At 52.7% G+C, this 19,699-nt stretch overlaps 1 protein-coding gene and 1 long non-coding RNA gene across 3 annotated transcripts in view; one reads left to right on the top strand and one right to left on the bottom strand.

Annotated features, from left to right (window-relative positions):
* The window catches only part of STARD13 (StAR related lipid transfer domain containing 13), a 77,829-nt gene extending 60,007 nt beyond the window's left edge, over positions 1-17,822 (top strand). The window contains exons 8-14 of the mRNA XM_077159010.1: positions 5,466-5,664; positions 9,864-10,074; positions 10,644-10,758; positions 11,532-11,753; positions 12,263-12,480; positions 14,958-15,134; positions 15,775-17,822. Coding sequence (XP_077015125.1) covers positions 5,466-5,664; positions 9,864-10,074; positions 10,644-10,758; positions 11,532-11,753; positions 12,263-12,480; positions 14,958-15,134; positions 15,775-15,892 — 1,260 coding nt within the window. The 3' untranslated portion in view covers positions 15,893-17,822. The remainder of the gene's footprint in view (positions 1-5,465; positions 5,665-9,863; positions 10,075-10,643; positions 10,759-11,531; positions 11,754-12,262; positions 12,481-14,957; positions 15,135-15,774) is intronic.
* On the bottom strand, positions 6,391-19,546 carry LOC143681731 (uncharacterized). 2 transcript variants are annotated; one of them, XR_013174803.1, is made up of 3 exons: positions 19,174-19,546; positions 17,689-18,079; positions 6,391-7,195 (listed from the first exon to the last, which is right to left on the bottom strand). It is a non-coding gene; the product is annotated as an uncharacterized LOC143681731 (long non-coding RNA). The 2 variants fall into 2 exon arrangements; XR_013174802.1 differs by having other exon boundaries at positions 17,689-17,780.
* Between the last annotated feature and the right edge of the window lie 153 nt (positions 19,547-19,699).

Raw genomic sequence — 19,699 nt, 5'->3', positions numbered from 1 at the left:
CTCCAAGGATGGGCCTGCCCAGGCCCAGCCACCAGCCCAGGGTTGGGACGGCAGAGCCGCTCCCAGGGCCCTTCCTGGGAGCCCCCCGTGGCCGGCTGCTGCTCTGACCCCCCCAGGGACCACCCACCGGCCTGCCTGAGGCTTTGCCCTTGGTCTCAGGAGGGGGCTCCTGCCAGAGCGGGCCCTCCCCTTGCACACAGCTCTCATTTGGCATGATCGCATCCGGCGGGGATAGGTAGGTCCCTCAGAGCCCAGGCCCGCACCCTGCCATGTCCACCCACGGCACCCAGAGGGGCAGAGCAGTTGGTACGCAACGAGCACCCTGTGCCCGTGTTTGCTCATGTAGCTGGCCTTCAGTTATAAGCCGTTTGTGTCTGGGTCCTGCAGCAGGCGGTGAGAGTGTCTCCTTGTGGGCTGAGCCTTTACTTCTGCCCTAATTGACCGTGCACAGAGGGCCAGGCGAGGCCAGCTCCTGGTGAACAGGGAGTCACTGCCATCCGAGGCCGGACCTGCAGTACTCAGGATGAGAAGCTGCCGCACGCTGTTTCTGTGAGCCCTTCTTTTGCCGACCTTTTTTCATTAGCTGAGCCCATTTCTAAGGAACAGGAAATGGAAGTCCTGATAAACATCGTTAAGTGCTGCAGCGATTAGCATAAACAGGATGCCAAGTCGGAGATTTAATATGTTTTAGATTAAACTGAATTCTAATGCCACACTCATGCTCCCCCTCTCCTTTTAGTGCAGCAGCAAGTTCTAAAAGCCTCTTTATGCCAGGAAGACGCTTCATGCTCCACACAAGTGTCTTTTCCCCCACAGGCTGGTTGTGCATCGCACGCCCAGCTGCCCACCTCAGAGAGGATGGTTGATATTCTGGCACCGACTCTAAATTATGCCAAGTTCTTGCTTTTTCATAGCTTGGTTTGTGTCTGTGTGTGTGTGTGCATGCTTCCACAGATCTCTGATGTCGCAATTTTGCTTTTTTATCATTTCCCCTACTTCTTGGACTAGGGGCACAGAGCTGTCATGGCTTCCTGCAGTCTACCTAGAAGCTGAAATACCTGGCCCCTGACTACATTTAAATCCATGCTGTGTGTGGAAACTGCCTCTTCCTCCTCCTCCCATAAATCAGCATGGCTAAAGTTCTGTGTTTTTCTTCTTGAAGGTTGATTTTCGATTTTGTAATTTTTGCCCCAATTTAAATGATTTCTGCCATTTCCTCCTGCTTCCTTTCTTGTTGTTTCTTTTGTTGTGTTCTTTGGCTCTTTCCTCATGTTTTGAGTTCAGCCTGTTTATTTTTAACTGGTTTTGTTTCTTTGTAAGTGCACTTAAATCAGTACACTGACATAGATCAGCTGCTTTCGCTGTCTCCCAGTGCTCATTAGTTTTCTTCTGTCGTCTCAGTATAGAATTCACATGGAATGGCATCGGTTGTACACGCATATTAAGATGCAGTATTTTAAGTGTTCATCAAGATTCCATTTCCATGAGGAAATTTAACAAAAAGTGTCCCAGTTTGAGAAACATTGTATTCCTGGATATCTTCAAGCATTTTAATAGTACCTGGGAATTTAGCAAGTAAAAACAAGTTTGACTTTTCAGAAACTATGATTTGCAAAACATTTCTGCTCACAGATTATTTTTTGTGGTTTTTGTTATGAAAAATTTATGAAATTAGGTTTTCATGGAACCTATCGGATTATCATATTTCCATTTCTATGCAGTGAAATTCAGGAAATTAGTGAAATAATTCATTACTAGCTTCAGAGCCATGCTATTTCCATTAATTTGACTTTAATGATCTAACGTTAAGGTGTAGGAAGACATGCTTAATGAATATTGTCCTGTGTTGTAGGTCCAGATAATCTTTGTTTGAATCCTCACAATTAATATCTCTGCTATCTTGGGAAACTGAATTTTCTCTACTTAAAAAGGGAAGAATAATTAAATCTATTAAATTACATTGTTATGAAGATTTAATGTTTTTATGCTCAAAGCTCCTAGAAAAGTGCTGGATCATCGCTTGGTTTTCAGGTGGAAAACAGAAGAGAGAAGAAAGTAAAACTAGGCCAAAGGAGTACTTATTACTCATCCTTTTATCTTTAGAGAAAGAAAGTGCAAAGATGCTTATAAAATGCCACATATCCACGGACCTGACAATGCAGCCTGAAATTACCTAACTCAGCCCCATCAGAGACGCTGCCTTTTGCATTGCCAGCCTCCTTTTTCCCCTTTCCCGAGAGTGTTTTTGGACTGTGAGAGCGGGATCTGCTGTGTAACTTGTGGGGCCCAGTGCACCTGCCCAGGTCACCCACCCATGGGCAAGGGACAGGGATGTGACGATCCTCGGATTTTCCTTAAAATGGAGCAGAGCGGCCTGGAGCCACCTCTCCTCACCTGCGCTGAAGAGGGCATCCTTAGAAGCAGCTTCATTGGGCATGTTTCATAGAAATTAAATCATGATCACATTGGCTATATCCACAGCTGATTCCATTTGTAATCAGCCAAGGGGAGTCTCTTTTGCAATGAGTGATGCTTAATCTAATCACTGGAAGCCTTTTAAGGAGGATTCAGAAGAGACAGGCTCTCCTGCTTCGGCCGGCGAGCCTCTCCTGTGGAATTCATCCAGACCCTCCGTCGGAATCATCAGCTTCACAGCCTGCCCTGCGGATTGTGGACTTTACTTTCCTACGGTTACGTGATACAATTTTGTAAATTTTATGTTTATAAAGATTTCCTTTTAATTCTGTTTCTCTAGAGAACCCTAACTAATACACACTTGGAACGCAGTGTGTAGGCAAAAATGCACATCTCTCTGTCTTCAAGCTTTTGGGTACCGTGGAGGGGCGTGAAGTACGGTGCTGAGCCACCACCCCACCGTCCACCGCCAGAACTCTGTCATCGTTCCAGGCATGTCCAGTGAGCATTAACTTCCCCTCACACCGACTCGGAGCCTTCTGAATAACAAGCAGTTGCTGATGCTCACTCCTGGCACCCTGTGTGCTCTGCTCTGGAGACGCTTCTCTCGGGCCTCAGCACCTGCCCTCCCTGAGGATGGTCTTACGCCTGCTGGATCTCAGGTGCTTTCGGCTGCGCACAGTGGAAGCCCCGCCCCCAAATGGCACAAACGGTAGGGAATTCATTATCTCACCAATGAGGAAGCCGGGAGAAGGGTGTGCCCAGGGCTAGCTCAGTCACCGGTCCGGCGATGCCTTGGAAGGCTGTCCGCCGCCTTCAGCCATTACGTGTGGGTCTGGTCTGATCCCAGCAGGGCCTCCCAGACGAGGTGCAGGAAAGAACCTTCCTCCTTTCAGCAGACGCCGCAGGTGTTTCCCACGCCTCCTGGAAGGTCAGGGCAGGGAGGAAGGTGGTTGTCAGAGCAGGTAAGTCCCCAGCAGGCTCTGCACAGCTGTGGGACCGAGTCAGAGTAAGCCGCTCAGAGCCGGCAGCCAAGAAGTTCCAGACATATCTAAAGCATTAAAATAACATTTGCCGACACTTAAAAGAGACTTGGAATGGAGCAATGCAGAGCGAACCACCCTGGGATGGGGGCCTGTACCCAGAAGCCAGGCAGCAAGGACTCCACCGTGAAAGAGGGGCTCTGCCCCGAGATTCAAACACAGAAACACGCCTGTTACCCTTTTTACACATCCGAGTCAAGGCTGCTCTCCTGTTGCTGAAATGGAGTCTCCCTAAACAGAACATCAGCTCATGAGGATGAGCACATATTCACGGCTGGGCATTTCGATGCTGAGAACCTGCTCAGCAGAGTTTCATAGCCCAGTCCAGAGCCTGCATCCCAAATTAGGAGAACAGGCTGTAACAAGTGACAGCCGAGTCTCACTTCAACAAGAGCTCTCTTGATGTCCTGAGTTTTCTTTTGGCAGTGCATGCTTTCTTCTCATGTAATCTGATCCAACTCGGAGTTTGAACTGTCAGAGAACATTTACCTGTTCTTTAGGTCCTCCATGGAAAGTTACCTAAACATGGCCAAGTTTTGCATTATCAAGACATTCCCAGCTTTGAGAATAAAAGAGAGAGCAATCAATGTTTGTCATGACAATGTGCCTGAATACCCTAATCAGTGGAATTAGGGTGAAACACTTTGGAATGCAAAGAAGTATTACTAAGAATTCTGTTTTTATTGCTACATAAAGTAGCAGCATATAATTTCCCTGCAATCATTCTGCTGACATATACCAAAGTCTGAGTAGTCTCTAATGGCTGCTCTCCATTTGTTGTGGCATCACGAGGGCCCCCACAGACCTGGTGGTGGCTCGAGGCAACGCACTGTCCCTTGCAGGGAAGAGGACCAGGGGCCAACCCTAGAGGCCACCGCCTGCCTGTCTGCAGCTCAGGAGTGCCCCGTTGCTTTGAGGAAGCAATCACCCTGTGAGCCCCTGAGCAATGAGCAACGTGGAGTCAGTTTAAGGACCCAGTTTTAAGGAATTCGAAGCATTTAAAAATAGCAGACATCCCTGTCACTACTAGCCAGGACTACCCCCGAAGCTCCAGTCTTGTGGGGTGGGGGCACATACAGAGCTAGGAGGCCCTAGAGGAGGGCTGAGAGCTGACCCTGCCCATCCACTGCTGGACTCCTCACACCCATCCACCTGGGGGGCAGTATCTGCTTGGGGCCCCATCACCCCACTTATTAGGAGTCGTCTAAGTGCTAGGGATGAGAAAGGCTTAAGACAGGATCTTTAAGTCCAGTGTAAAGCCACTGAGGAGTCACTCTCACCAAGCCACAGTTGATGCCTGGATAAAGAGCCATTTAGGGTAGGAAGTGCCAGGCAGCCTGCGGGACAGTGCAGTGGAGGCCTTACAAGGTTCGGATGGGAAATCAAGTAGGACTGCAGTCAAGGCACACGCTCACGGAATCATCTTGTTTCACATGCACGTTCCCCACACACTGCTTCCCCACGGAGCACAGGCTCACGGAATCATCTTGTTTCACATGCGCGCTCCCCACACACTGCTGCCCCACGGAGCGCTGGAGGCGGCTGCTTCTCCAGCTGCTGCTTCCATTTCCACCAAATCTTGCCTTGGCCAAGCTTTCTCGATGCCTCCCCAACAGTGTGGACTCTGGAGGGCAGCCTTTTGTCTGCTCTGCCCACTCATGACTTCAAGTGAGCATGTGTGTCCGGCGCACAGTGGGAATGTAAGTGATATTTGTTGCATAAGTGAATAAAAGAATAACACCTGCAGGGTGATGAGACGTCACAGGGCACTGTCACCCATGTCGCCTCATTTAACCTCACTGTGGGCTGGGTCCTCAGTTCGTCTTCGTTTTACAGGAGAGGAGGTTACTGTCCCCAGAGGGCCTTGGCCAGAGCAGCTGATCTGGCCGCCACCCACCCCCGAGCTGGTGTGCAATCGGGCTCCTCTGACCTGACCCCGGGTCCCCTTAGGGGTGAGGGCCCAGGGGAAAGGCGGCCTGGCTGACCTGTGCCCCTGGCTCGTTGCAGGTGGGTCTCTTCCGCAAGTCGGGGGTGAAGTCTCGAATCCAAGCCTTACGCCAAATGAACGAGAACTTCCCTGAGAACGTCAGCTATGAAGAGCAGTCAGCCTACGACGTGGCGGACATGGTGAAGCAGTTCTTCCGGGACCTTCCTGAGCCTCTTTTCACCCACAAGCTCAGCGAGACCTTCCTCCACGTCTATCGGTGTAAGTCCCGGTGCAGAGCTGGTGCCCTCAGGCCCCCTCTTCACGTGTTGTTCTAAGTGTACAGGTAATACAAGAACCCATAAAGAAACATAGAAAAGGCTGAAATCCTGTCTTCTCCAGAAGCAGCCTTTGCTTGCAGTTTGGCAGGGAAATTTTCAGGCCATTTCTTTATGCATTTGAAAAGACCTTTTGACACCAAAATCTTCCTTCTCAATACAGTTTTGTGTAAAATGGAAAGCTAACTTTCGAAATATCTTCAATAAATTTAAAATGAAAAAGGCGTGCAACAGGATTTATTTGGTACATAGTTATTTATTAAAACATTTAATTCTTTTTTAAATCATCTCTTTCCAGTATTGGAAATCCAAAGCCAATTGTATTAAAATGACTAGGAATAAAAAGCAAATAGAACATCTTTTTAGTTGGTATAAACCTAAACTAAATTTAAAACTATTTAAAGTAAATTTAAAATATTAATCTTTTATATAAAGGTATAAATCTTATTTTATATAAAAATAAGATAAACCATCTCAAGGCTTAAGCTTAAGTCAACTCGTTTTTATTTTCACTTAGAGTTTTTCAATGTTTTTAAATAATAATTCTCAGCAAAGCCCCTATAATTAAAATAATCATTGACTATATTGATTAAAAAGCATCCTACTAGAGGCAGTGGCAAAAGGGAGACTTGAAATAAAGAAGTGACTCTTTTCTAAATTCCATAATGTACTTATTACAAATTATTTTGATGGCCCAAATCCCCATTCTTTAAAAACGAAAAAAAATTTGGCCCATGGACTCTTTTTTTTTTTTTTCAGCAAAATATGCCTGAAATGGACCTTAATGCGTAACTGATGCACTTCAGAGAGGATCCTGCTATGGAGAAATCTGTATTAAATGTACTTTAAGGAGTCTACAATATTGCAAATTCAAGAAGTTGTCTTATCCAGTACCACTTGTAAAAACAAGATGAAGTGGTTCACCACTAAATAAATATTATTTTAGCCAAGTGAATAGGTTAAGTTGAATTAATGATCATGGCAAGAGCCCATAACAGGTGGCCTTGAGAGGTGGGACTGCAGTTTTGCATTTTTTAGCTAAGCCTCACTTAGGGTTCAGAAGTATCAGATACAATTCTTTACTTCTCATGTTGAGGTTGACATTCATCTAAGGCTAAAGCCAGATGATTTTGAAGAGGTAAATGCCTTTGGCCCTGTCTGAGACTCAGGAGCAAAAAGCCAGATCCAGAGCAGGGCTTTCTCTTGGCCAAGCAAGCATGTACTGAGTGCCACTTCTGTCAAGGGCTCCAGGCTGAAGCTAGAAAGGGCTCAGGGGGGAGGTCTTGCTCTCTGCTTCTGAGGAGCTGCCAATCGAAGAAGATGCGCCATGTACATAAATCACGGCTGCACAAGGCGGGAGAAGTCCTAGGCTCGGGTTATCATGACGTTGAGATGAGGAATGACTTGATGGTGCAAATGGCACCTAAGGTTGAGATGGTGAGAGGCAGGTTCTGGGGGAAGCTGCCAGCGTGGGCCTGTGTCAGAAAATGGGCAAAAAGCAGGGCGTTTGTTAGTTTGCATGCATGGTTAATGGACGATGCAACACAAGATGGCCCTAGAAAGTTAGATCAGGATGTACCAAGGGAGGGCATTGACTTATTAGGGTCAGAAGTTGGTACTCGATTCATTATGCATTGGGGAGCCCTTACCATTGTTAAGGAGCTTAGCCAATTAGGATGATTGGGCTGTAGGGTAGAACCAAAACTCCAACCCACAGTGGTTTAAATAAACCATAAGTACATTTTAGTATCTAACCTGGCAAGGAATCTGGAATTAAATCATTCCAGAGTTCAGAAGCTTAGCGCTAAGGCTGAAGTTGGCCTCTCTATAAGTCTCTTGGCTTCCCCCTTTTGGTCACATGCTGATTGCCACAGCTTATAATTATCACATTTTCACAAAATCACATTCCAAAGTAAGAAGAGGGCTGCTGAAAGCCTTCTCCTTGGGCATCTGTCTCTTTCTACCAGAGTGAAAGATCTTACAGATCTCACATTTTTCTTGGTCCCCTTGATCAGAAAGAGTTTGCAAGCTCTCCCCTTACTGGTCACTAGGAAACAGGGTGGGGTGACCATATTGGGCTTAGATCATCATGGCTTATCTCCTGGGACTGGGGGAGGGCACATCTAACCGGAGAAGAGCCCACAGCTCCACCAAGGGGGCTTCTGCAACAAGGAAGAGGAGGAGAGGGCGCTGGGAAGACAGCAGCATTGGGTCTGCCAGCAAAGCAAACATCCATCAGAACTGCCTTCCCAACACCTGCTCCTCAAAGTGTGGGAGAGGCACGAGGCTAGCAGACAAAGGGCTGGGTAGTGGTCGCACTGGTAGAGGTGACTTCCAGCAGTGCCCCTGGAAAGGAAGGGTTACGGGGGCAGAGTCTAGAATCCAAGTTCCTAACTCGCTTCTGGGCGAGAGAGGGCCAGCCCCTTCCCCAGTTCTGCAGAGCCAGTTCTTGTCTCTGCTGCCCCATGTCCTGGGAATTCAGAAAAGATGAACTGGAGTGGAGTGCTGGATGGGCAGTGGAAAGCATTGAAACCCACTGATGTGTGGGAGGGAGGAGCAGAGAGTGACCAACGTCAACCCTCAGGTTTAAAGGCCTGATGACTGGGAGAAGGTGGAAAGTGAAGTGGCCAGGAGGACCTGGTGGCAGGGAGGAGAGGATTGGGTGGATATTGATTTTGAGGTACTGACAGATCACCACTTGGTCATAAAGCTGTTGTCATCATCATGGTGAGCAGCTGTGGTCATTGGCTGTCAGTGCTGTTAGCTGCCGTCATCATTATTAGCTGTTGTCATTAGCTGCTGTAGACACTGTTAGCTGTCATTGTCATTAGCTGCTGTTGTCACCATTAGCTGTAGTCGTTGTCATTAGGTATCATCTTCATTGTTGGCTATCATCATTAACTATCATCATTAACTGCTGTTGTCATTAGCTCTTGTAGTTGTCATTGTTACTGCTGTCATTATCACTGTTAGCTGTTGTCACTGTTAGCTGTTGTCATTGTCATTGTTAGCTGTTGTCATTGTTAGCTGTTGTCATTGTTAGCTGTCATCTGTCCTCATCGTGTCATTAACTGTCCTCTTTGTTGTTAGCTGTCATCATCTTTTTTAGCTGTCATCACTGCTAGCTGTCCTTGTCATTACCTGTTGTTGTTGTTAGTTGTCATTGTCATTAGCAGTCATTGTCATTGTTAGCTGTTGTTCTAGTTTGCTAGCTGCCAGAATACAATATGCCAGAAACAGAACAGCTTTTTAAAAAGGGAATTTAGTAAGTTGCTAGTTTACAGTTCTAAGGCCGAGAAAATGTCCCAATTAAAACAAGTCTATAGAAATGTCCAATCAAAGGCTCCAGGGAAAGATACCTTGGTTCAAGAAGGCTGACGAAGCTCAGGGTTTTTCAAGTGAGAAGGCACATGGTGAATACAGTCACAGTTTCTCTCTCAGTTGGAAGGGCACATGGTGAGCATGGTGTCATCTGCTAGCTTTCTCTCCTGGCTTCCTGTTTCGTGAAGCTCCCCAGAAGGTATTTTCCTTCTTCATCTCCAGAGCGCTGGCTGATGGACTCTCTGCTTCGTGGTGCTGCAGCATTCTCTGCTCTCTCTGAATCTCTTTCATTCTCTAAAATGTTTCCTCTTTTATAGGACTCCAGAAACTTCTCAAGACCCACCCAAATGGTCACCTAATCCAGTTTAACAACCACTCCTGATTAAATCACATCTCCAGGGAGATGATCTGATTACAGTTTCAAACATACAGTATTGAATAGGGATTATTCTGCCTTTATGAAATGGGATTTAGATTAAAACAAGGCTTTTCTAGGAGACATACATTCTTTCAAGCTGTCCTTGTCATTGTCAGCTGTCATCATTGTTAGGGTGTCATCATTGCTAGCTCTCATTGTCATTGTCAACTGTCATCATCGTTGTTAGCTGTCATCATTGTTAGCCATCATTGTCATAGTTAGCCATCATTGTCATTGTCAGCTGTCGTCATTGTCATTAGCCGTTCCCATCATCAGTAGCCGATGCCAGCATAGGGTGACTCGTGAATTGAGCGTGCTATCCTGTCAGGAAGGCAGTGGCCCACCCATGCCCTGCTGCCCAGCTGCCAGGCCCTTCCTCTGATGCCTCCCCCCCTTTTCCACAGATGTCCCAAGGGAGCAGCAGCTGCAGGCAGTGCAGGCGGCCATCCTGCTGCTGGCCGATGAGAACCGGGAGGTGCTGCAGACGCTGCTGTGCTTCCTGAGCGACGTGGTGCACTCGGTGGAGGAGAACCAGATGACGCCCATGAACCTGGCCGTGTGCCTGGCACCCTCCCTCTTCCACCTGAACGTGCTGAAGAAGGAGAGCTCTCCAAGGTGGGCTTTGCAGTCCTGCCAGGCCAGGCACACCTCATGGACCAGAAACTAAAGAAGTGAAACGCGCTGTGCTTCCGCTTGCCGCTCCGTCACAGCGCGCTTTATAATCAGAACATGTTTTGACTCAGCCCACCTTGTGTAGCTCAGGGTCGTAGAACTATCAAAGATAGTTCTTCCTGGAGACCAGCAAACCTCTGGGCGTTGTTTCATCTCGCTTATATAAGTAGGAAGGAGAAAAATGGAGACAAAGTCATGTTTCATAATCTTTGATACAAAGGTTATATTTGAGACTAAAGCACAGGAGCGCGCAGTTAAGTGGTTTCAAACTCTGGAAAAATAGACCCATTTCCCCCCCAGTCACTCATACCCTTGCTCTCTCCAAGGCTCTAAGCCTGGACTCGGGGTGCCCAGGCCAGCTGGGAGGAGTGGAGGCGTGGGGCCGCTGCCTTTGGCTGGCATGAGAGGTCTGGGGTCTGGGAGGCCTCTGGTGTGGGCAGGAATCAGGAGGGACGCGCTGAGTGGTGAAAAGCCCCTGGGCTCACGCCATGTGTCACCCCGCTCCATTTCAGGGCCATCCAGAAGAAATACACCGCCGGGAGGCCAGACCAGAAGGACCTGACGGAGAACCTGGCAGCCGTCCAGGGCCTGGCCCACATGATCACAGAGGGCGACCGACTGTTTGAGGTGTGCCGGGGCTCCGCTGGGAGAGCAGGTGCAGGAGGCTGGCCCGTGGGGGACACTTGTCTGCTCCTGGCTTTGTAATGATAGCGATGCTTTCTGTTGCTCTGGGCTCTGCCTCCAGGAAAAGGGAGGCTCCTGCCTGTTGGCAGCTTTGGCGGTAGACCCTGGGGCCTGCAGTGGTGTCTTCTTGATAACAGTCATGGCATCTTTGCGCCGTAGGGTCAAGGCCGGCAGACGGTTATGTCAGCTCAGCCTGTGTTAGGTCCAGCCTGTGTGTGTGCATGTGGCAGGCTGTGCGGTCCTCGTTACAGAGTGTCCACAGCAGCAGGCAGCCACAGCTCAGACATCTTAAAGAAGCCGGGGAGCTCGACTTGGCCTGGCCTGCTTGCAGGGTGAGGTTGGCCTCTGTGAATGGGGAACCGCGTGCTAAGTGAAGCTCTTTCCAAGTCATGTTCAATGCTTCACTTAACAAGCCCATTTGCTTTGACTCTGTTCACGGTTGGCAACAGTTTCTGAGCCCACAGTTAGCCAAGCTGAATAGAAATACATTAAAAGTAAAATAAAAGGCAAATGGAAAGAGTGAAGGGGAAGTCGTGGGTATGTGTTCGGTACAGGCTGCATGTCCTGGTTTCGGGCATCCTTGCAGCCTGGCCGTGGTCCAGGACAAACATCTCCCACCCGTGGCACTCGGCCTGCTGCTCGATGACTGTCAGGGAAGTTGCTTTGCAGTGTCTCTAATGCTCAGGCATTGCTTTCCACGGCCTTGGCTGGCTCAGGTCCCCCACGAGATGGTGGCTCAGTCACGGAATGCATACCTGGAGGCCGAGCTCCATTCCCCCACACTGGAAGACCTGGGAAGGCAGCTGGAGGAGAGCGGGAGCACACTGCACAGCCACCTGGAGCACCTCGTCCAGGTCCTGCAGAGGGACGCCAAGGAGAAGTTCAGGGGATGGGTCACGTGCTCCAGCACCGACAGCACAGAGCTGGCTTTCAAAAAGGTAACTGCAGGAGCTACGAAAGATGACCCGAGAAGGCTGCATGCCCCTGCCAGGGATTTGCTTTGCTTTCCAAGAGGTCGCTCCGTGCAAGGCCTGGACACCCACCCGTTGAGGGCACAGGGGGCTTTACAAGGTCCGCCTCAAGGCCTTCAGCAGCCCTGCTGCAGGTGGACTGTGGGGCCCGGCTGCACAGCCTTGGCCACGTCACAGCAGGCAGGCCACACACCTTCTCTGCTCAGTGTTCCCTTTGCCGAATGGGCAGAATCGCTGCATCCCAGCGGGGGGGAGGCTGCAAACCCCAGGCGGGTTGGAACCGTGCCTGGGACCCGGGGTGCACCAGGGGGTGGGGGGATTTTGTTCATCATCAGCCTTAACTTAGGCCTGCGGACAGGGCGGGGAGCTCTGCCCGGGCAAGCAGGCCCTGTCGCTGGTGGTGGCTGAGGCCCAGAGAAGGGAGGTCAGTCTGGGCGGCCCCGGCAGCTGCCCAGCTCCGTGCGGTGCCTCTGCAGGTGGGAGACGGGCACCCGCTGAAGCTGTGGAAAGCCTCCGTGGAGGTGGAGGCGCCGCCCGCGGTGGTCCTGAACCGCGTGCTGCGAGAACGCCACCTCTGGGATGAGGACTTTGTGCAGTGGAAGGTGGTGGAGACCCTGGACAAGCAGACGGAAGTCTACCAGTACGTGCTCAACAGCATGGCTCCCCACCCTGCCCGGGACTTCGTGGTGCTCAGGTGAGCCGGGCTGGGGTGGGCTGTCCGGGCGCCACCCCCAGCCCCGCAGGCCTCAGCTGCTCCCCCCGCCCCGGCCACCGCAGCTCCGGCCCCTCCCCGTGGGGCGTGCAGCGGACATGGCCCTCAGTGTCGCTCATTTCTGGGAAGGGAGGCCCGAGCACGACTGTCTCCGTCTGGCCGCACTGCCGGCCGCGTTGTGCGAACTGTGCCTTTCAGGCAGGGTGGGCGCCCCCGGGCTGGGCTGTCATCCACACGTGGGCCTGCACGGTCCCTTCCGCCAGCTGCCAGGCTACGGCACAACCTGCCCTGGCCTGCAGATGGCCCACAGACCTGGCCGTGCTTCGGAGAGTGTCGGCCATGGGGTAAGGAACCGGTGGGAGATGTACTTCCCCCCCAGGGCCTCTGGCCCCATCTGCTCACAGACCCACAGCTCGAAAGAATCACCGGGGAAATTCCCAGTAGGCTGCTTCAGAACATTTTCCTGGAATTTGTTCTGAGGGCGCAGGCTGCCCCTCTGTGGTTCTCTGTGCTTCAGAAGGGGCCCTTGGTGCCTGGCCCGCGACGGGCGCGTGCATCGGGGACATGGGCGCTTGTGCCATGGCTCGCCCGCGCCGCTGTTGGTGCCTAAGCCAGCTCGGGACACGCAGGCCACCCCTGGGCTGGGCAAGCGGGAAACCTAATGGCCGTCAGGGGGGCAGCTGGGACCGCCCTGCACCGCCTGCCCCCGGGAGAATGCCGGGGACCACCGGCCACACAGAGCCCCTTCTCCGCCCCCCACTCTGCCCCAGCCTTTACTGCCACGGGGTGAGGAACACCGGCCCGGCCCGAGCCCCACACTGCCCTCGGCTCTGGGCGCTCACACAGCAGACCTGAGTCCTTGCTCCTCGGTGTCTGTCGGGAAAGGAGGGGACACCGCGTCCAGGGGCTGGGCTGCTGAGTCCAGTGGTCGGGGACCGTCTCATCGACTCGATGTTTGATGAGACACTGGGGGGGACTCAGTGGCACGGGACGTGCCTCCTGCCGTGGGACACGCCCCCTGCTGCGGGACGCGCCTCCTGCCACTGGACGCGTTTGTATTCATAACGATGCAAGAAGACTGTTCCCAGTGGCCGCGGCACCCTCCCTCAGGGCCAGCGAGTGCAGCAAGCCCATGCCTGGGGTTGCGGTCGTGGGGGTAGGTGGAAGCTCTGTACTTTCTGCATGACTGTTCTGTACATCTACACCCTCCCTGAGAAAGGAGAGAGAGAGAAGAAGGAAGAAAGGAGAGAGGGAGGCAGGAGAGCAGGTGGGCATTAAGTGGCCAGCACAGTGAGGTTAGAGAACTTGGCACGCCCTGCTTTGGGCATCTCCTGGTTGGGCTGGCACATGTGTGGCTGGCCTGCTTTCCAGATCACGATGTGTTTCCCCCCTTCACCCCTCCTCTAGCTCCTCAGGGCCTCTAGCAACAGTTACTGAAAATTTTCCATCTTACCCGCACAAATCCTTTGCGGTTTTAGTCTTTTGTTTCCCAGGGATGGTCACATGTGTGGAAAGGTCGCTGAGCACGTGTGTAAGGCTTGGTGTATTCCACGTTCCCCGGCACATGGAATAGTTTCTCTTTCTGGGGTGGTAGGACAGGGTGAAAGTATAGATGAGATGGCTTGGTGAGGGCATAGAATTTATGGGGCAGATATCAGGGAATAAAATAGTCAAGCCTATACCAGTGGTAGAAAGGGTTGTTAAAGGCTGTTACACAGCTTTTCTCCTGGTGCCTGACTCCCCTCCACAGTCTTTTCCAAGTGGTAACCCCGCCTGTGCTTGAATAGCCCAAGTAACGGGGGACTCACTACCTTCCACAGCAGCTCATTCCGTTTTGGGGTGGTGTACACTGTAAATGTGCCTTCCTGGTTCTGCCTCCTGGAGACAGACTCCATTTACTTCTCCTACTCAATAGCCACTTAGATATTTAAAGACGGTTTGCTGGTCGACGTAGGTTTCCTTTCTTTGAGCTCGGCATTACCAGTTCATTTATCCTTTAAGGCTTGAGTCAAGCTTCCTCCTCCAGGAAGTCTTCCTGCTGGTGTGGACTCGGAGCTCTGTGTGCACGGCCATGTCCCTGCACTGACCATGGTGCCAGGCATGTCTCAGTGGGCTCTCTACAGACATCATAAGTTCTCGGCCACCTCAGACCTGGCACATTGATGAGCCCGGTATATGTTTGCTGACTGAGCTGAAAGAGCGAGCCCCACTTCCAAAACCACCCAGCCCCCTTGACGCAGTCGACAGGCGCCTCAGGGTGGAAGGGAGCCCATGCACAGCCCTGGGGACTGCAGGCCCCTCCAGGCCACTGGGCCGAGAGCACACACCCTGTCTGGACATTCCCCAAGCTTCCAGAAAGCGCTAACCGAATCCAAATAACCGGGTGGGACTGAGGGCGGACAGGCGTGCGTCCCTCTTGCTTGTGGCCGTGACTACCCTGTGCGGGTCCCTTCGCTCAGGACCTGGAAGACAGACCTGCCCAGGGGGACGTGCGCGCTGGTCTCCATCTCCGTGGAGCACGAGGAGGCCCCACTGCTGGGCGGCGTGCGGGCGGTGGTGATGGACTCGCAGCACCTGATAGAGCCGTGCGGCTCAGGGAAGTCGCGGCTCACCCATGTCTGCCGGGTGGACCTGAGGTAAGCGCGTGGGTGTAAGCCAGCGCCCGGCTGCCCCAGGCCCCACCCCCCTTGCCCACCCCAGCGCGCTCCCTCCATCGCAGAGGGCACCCGCCCTGCTCCTCCCCCTCCTGCCTCCCTCCCCGCCCCCCGTGGCCAGCCTCTACCCTCACCCATGTTTCCACGCTTCTCACACGGGCACACTGAGCACACGTGCATGCGCATCTCGTGGCTTCCTGCTGCCTTCAGCTGCCTCTCCACCCCCCTGGGGAAAGAGCACTTGAGCACCACCTGAGCTCTGCTTCCAGGGCGCTCCTCCTGCTGACCCAAGCCCTGTGGGGAGACAGGCCCTGCCTTTCTCAGTAGACGGTGGTTCGGCCCGAGTCTGCCCTCCCACCCTGGGGGTGGGCGTCATTCTGAGCACCTGATGAACACTGAAGAGATGTGCCAACTCCTTGGCAGCCCTGAGGTTTCTCGGGCACCTGATGGGGAGACAGGGTGCCTGACAGCGGGACGGGTGCCCAGGTACTGGGGGCCGCACACCACGTCGTATACCAATTGTTAGGAAATTTAGGCAGGGAACGGTGGTCGCATACCACGACAAATTGCTGTGATTTGGGGGAAAAGAACCCTTCCACTTCCTGTCTGATTTTCCCCACAGAGGTCACTCCCCGGAGTGGTACACGAAGGGCTTCGGACATCTGTGTGCGGCAGAAGTGGCCAGGATCAGAAACTCATTTCAGCCCCTCATGGCGGAGGGGCCAGAAACGAAAATCTGAGCTTCCCCCTAAGTGCGACCAAGCTCAGGGAAGGGGGAGCCCATGCGATCCCCTTGGGAGAGAGTCTCCACCTCTGTCCTGACACGGAAAAGGCAGGACGTCAAAGATGCTGGAATCCGGAGAGCTTTCCCTAGCCTTCCTGGAGAGGGCTGCATCCCTACTAATCTAATATCTTTTAAAAGTCAGAACATTTATCTATGTCACTTAAAATTAAATGGATTATTCCTTGTGTGTCACCTAAGTTGCTATTTAAAGGCTTCTAAGAAGCAGATTGTTAACTGTAGATAAATGTGTGAAAAGCGAGTGTGCAGAGGTGCGGATCGCTTTGTCTTCACTGTGTAAGTGGAGAAGCGTGGGCTTCCACGTAGGAGAGTGTTGGGAGAGGAGGGCCCCCCTCGGTGAGCCCCCGCCCCGCAGCAGCTCTGGCCTCGCCCCCCCACCAGGCATGTGGCCAGTCCACCACGACGTCTAACCAAAGATGCACTAACCAAAGCAGAGTAACGTGAAAAGGTCTTGTGTCTCAACACCGTCCACGTTATTCCCAAACTGAGAGGTGAGAGTTGGGGAAAGAGGCAAAGGGCGGGCGTGCTTTTCTCTTAAAGCACAGCCGTGGCTGAGCGGTCAGGGCCAGGCCAGGCCATGCCAGGGGCGCGCCCAATGCTGCGGGCAGAGCAAGACTGCCCGGCCCGGCCCGGCCCGAGCTTGAAGGCCGTCGGCGGCACTCTGTGGAGCAGGGCCGGGACAGGCGTCCCCTTAGCGCTGCGCCACGCTGAATTCAGGGAGCCAGGGCCCATCCCACCTGGGCCGCTACAGCGTCAGGGAGGCGGTATTTTGCCACATACGATGCTTTGAAAATACAGGTCATTAAGTTTTGCAATCTAAGAGACAGGGTTTTTAATTACCTAAGACCAAAACTATGTGCTTTAGTTTTAGAAAAAATAAACACGTCTATTCCATGTTTCTTCCTTAACCAGCTCCAACTACCTATGCTTTTTGACCCAACCTTATTTATTTATTGTATAGGCAAAGCAAATTGACTCTCCTTAACCAATTGCCAATGGGTCGAAGTTAGTTTTTTTATTGTAATTGAACAACTGGAGAGAGAAAGATAATTTTTGTGCTTGGTTTCAGGGAGAGCAGTTTCCTCTGGTGGTCCATGACAGAGAATGATGATACGACTGAGCAACTGGTATTGGAGTTTTTAAAAAAACCAAAATGAGTATTTTCTATTGTTATTGTATTATATGCATTTATATAATGTTTGCTCTTATCAGCAATGTGCAATTATTGTATTGAGAGGAATAAAAGTGCTATAAGTGAGTTCAGTACGGTGCAAGGGAAATCCTACTGTTTGAATTACGTGATTGAGGAGTTTTCATTTCCATGCCTAACCTAAGAAGGGGACAGCAAACCTGTAATTTACCATTTGAACGATGCTCTGAGAGCAGAGCAAATTCACTTCTAAAGTCTAACCGTGCTTGCCGCGTTACATCAGTATGCAGAGAGCAGATTGTTCGTGGCCCTTACTCTGGGGAGCAGGCCCTGCCCCGGCTACAAGTCGGCGCGTTTGGGGACAGGACAGCGGTGGCAAAGGCCTGGCAGCACCCGCCCGCCTTGAGCAGCGCGTCTCCAGCCCGAGCCCACGCGGGAGTCACTGGGGCTGGTCATGGTGCAGATGTCCATCGTTCCCTAGCGGGGCCTGGGAGTCTGCATTCCCAGCCAGCCTCGGGCTCCCGCTCGGCTGGCCCCGGAGGACACAAACCTGACTGTAACCCGACCCTTTCCCTTCAACTTACCTGACTCTTTAGGCACCAACACGGTGTGTCTTCGGGGAAAGGGGGAGACAGATGCTTCAAGCTTGTTCAAACACCACAGTATTCACTATTATCTTGCCGATGGAAATAAAAATTGATATTTCATTTTAATAATACATATACCTCATGTACATTATTACCTCATTGTTGGTATCAGTCAGATATTGTAAATAAACAATTGCCGAGGCAAATGAATTTAGAGACATTAAAATATTTGCGATTTCCTATAAAATTCACGTTGAATTTCATGCTTCGCCCGGTAAGTGGAAATGCTGTGTCATCAGGAAGACCCCCAGGGTGGGCACGGGGTGTAGGGGTCCGCATGCACTTGGGGCCTCGCCGTCCACGCAGCCACCTTCCCACGGCTAAGGTGCTAAAGCAGTGGGTGGGGAGGTTTAAAAAACTAGTTCATTGTCCTTACATTTGGTCGTTACAGAAACACATTTATAGTATTTTATCGAACATTTAGAGCAGTTTTTACCTACCGCTCCTTTGCATGGCGTGGGCAAGAAATTGAATCTCACAATGACAGCCCTGCCCCTGGGCCTCTCCCCCCAGCCCGCCCCATCCTTGACTTCTCTCTGCACTTGGCTCCAAAGGGGAGCTGGCCAGGGCGGCACCCAGCGCTCAAGCAGGGGCTCCCCATGCTCTTGGCTGCAGGTGCCGGAGGTCCAGCTCCCCGAAGACTGGTCCGTGCTCACGCAGCGCTCTGCTTGCTGGCGCCTGCCGTCTCCCAGGCCTCGGGGTGCTGCCTTCACAGATGGAGACCTCAGGCTGCCCCATGTCTCTCCGTGTGAAAGAAGGGAACATGGCGGTTATCCCGCAACCACGGGCGTCGCCTGGGCCCTGGGGCCTCGGGTTGTGTAAATCAAACTTGGTTCTGGACACACCCGATGCAGCGCCTACGGGGTCGCTGCTCTTCTCCTGTCATGGGTATCTGGGCACCACCACCCGTGTGCCGCGTCTCTCGGGCAGGTGACGCACAGAGGATGGGCTCACTGCCCTCGGCTTTCGGTGGCCATGCAGCGAATGAAGTCCGTGATAGAAATGCAAAGCTCCCTGCTGGACTGGTGGGGGGGGGGGGGCCTGGGCTAAAAGCCCCACTGGAGTTGCTCAGGTGACAGTGGTGGGGGTTTGCCGAGCACCTGTTCCTCCTACAGCGAGAGGAGCGCAGCCAAGGGGGGCGGGCGAGGGGGCCTCTCCAAGCCCCCAGGGAAGCCAGAAGCAACCCCTGAGGCCACTCGCTTCATTTTTATGCCTAAATTATGGCAGATCCAGCCCCTGCGGGCTCGTGGGCTGCCTCCTCGCCCAGCTCGGCCCCCCCAACACCCCGCCCGCCGCCAGCACCCCGCGACTCTCCCGCAGCCCCTCGGGGCATCAGGCGGCCGGAGCTCAGCGCCGCTCTAGGGGCTCATGGGGACCACCGCACCCTCAGGCCCCCCAAGCCGGCAGAGCCCCGAGACACACCTCCCGGACTTGTTCCTTCTGTGAGGCTCGTTGTCGTGCAGGAAACCCACGGGGGTCCACACCGGCCGTCCTGCAGACCCTGAACACCCAGCTCCACGCAAACTCGGATGGGCGTGGCCTTCTACCTGCGGGGAGAGGCTGGCGACACCCACAGGGCCCACGTCCACCCAGTTCAGCCTCGCGCCCCGTATGGGCGGCCGTGTGTCCCGGCTCCAGACTCTCAGGCTGCAGCAGGGGGTGGGAGCCATTTGGGGAATAGGAAGGCGCCGGAAGTGACACCACCCCACAGCACAGCCGCTCCCGGAAGTGACACCATCCCTCAGCACAGCCGCTCCCAGAAGTGACACCACCCCACAGCACAGCCGCTCCCGGAAGTGACACCACCCTACAGCACAGCCGCTCCCGGAAGTGACACCATCCCTCAGCACAGCCGCTCCCGGAAGTGACACCATCCCTCAGCACAGCCGCTCCCAGAAGTGACACCACCCCACAGCACAGCCGCTCCCGGAAGTGACACCACCCCACA

This window comes from Tamandua tetradactyla, chromosome 4 (genome assembly GCF_023851605.1).
Source record: "Tamandua tetradactyla isolate mTamTet1 chromosome 4, mTamTet1.pri, whole genome shotgun sequence".
In the NCBI taxonomy this organism is placed as follows: Eukaryota; Metazoa; Chordata; class Mammalia; order Pilosa; family Myrmecophagidae; genus Tamandua; species Tamandua tetradactyla.
The sequence above is the reverse complement of the archived record's forward strand: the minus strand, read 5'-3'. Positions and strand labels throughout refer to the sequence as shown.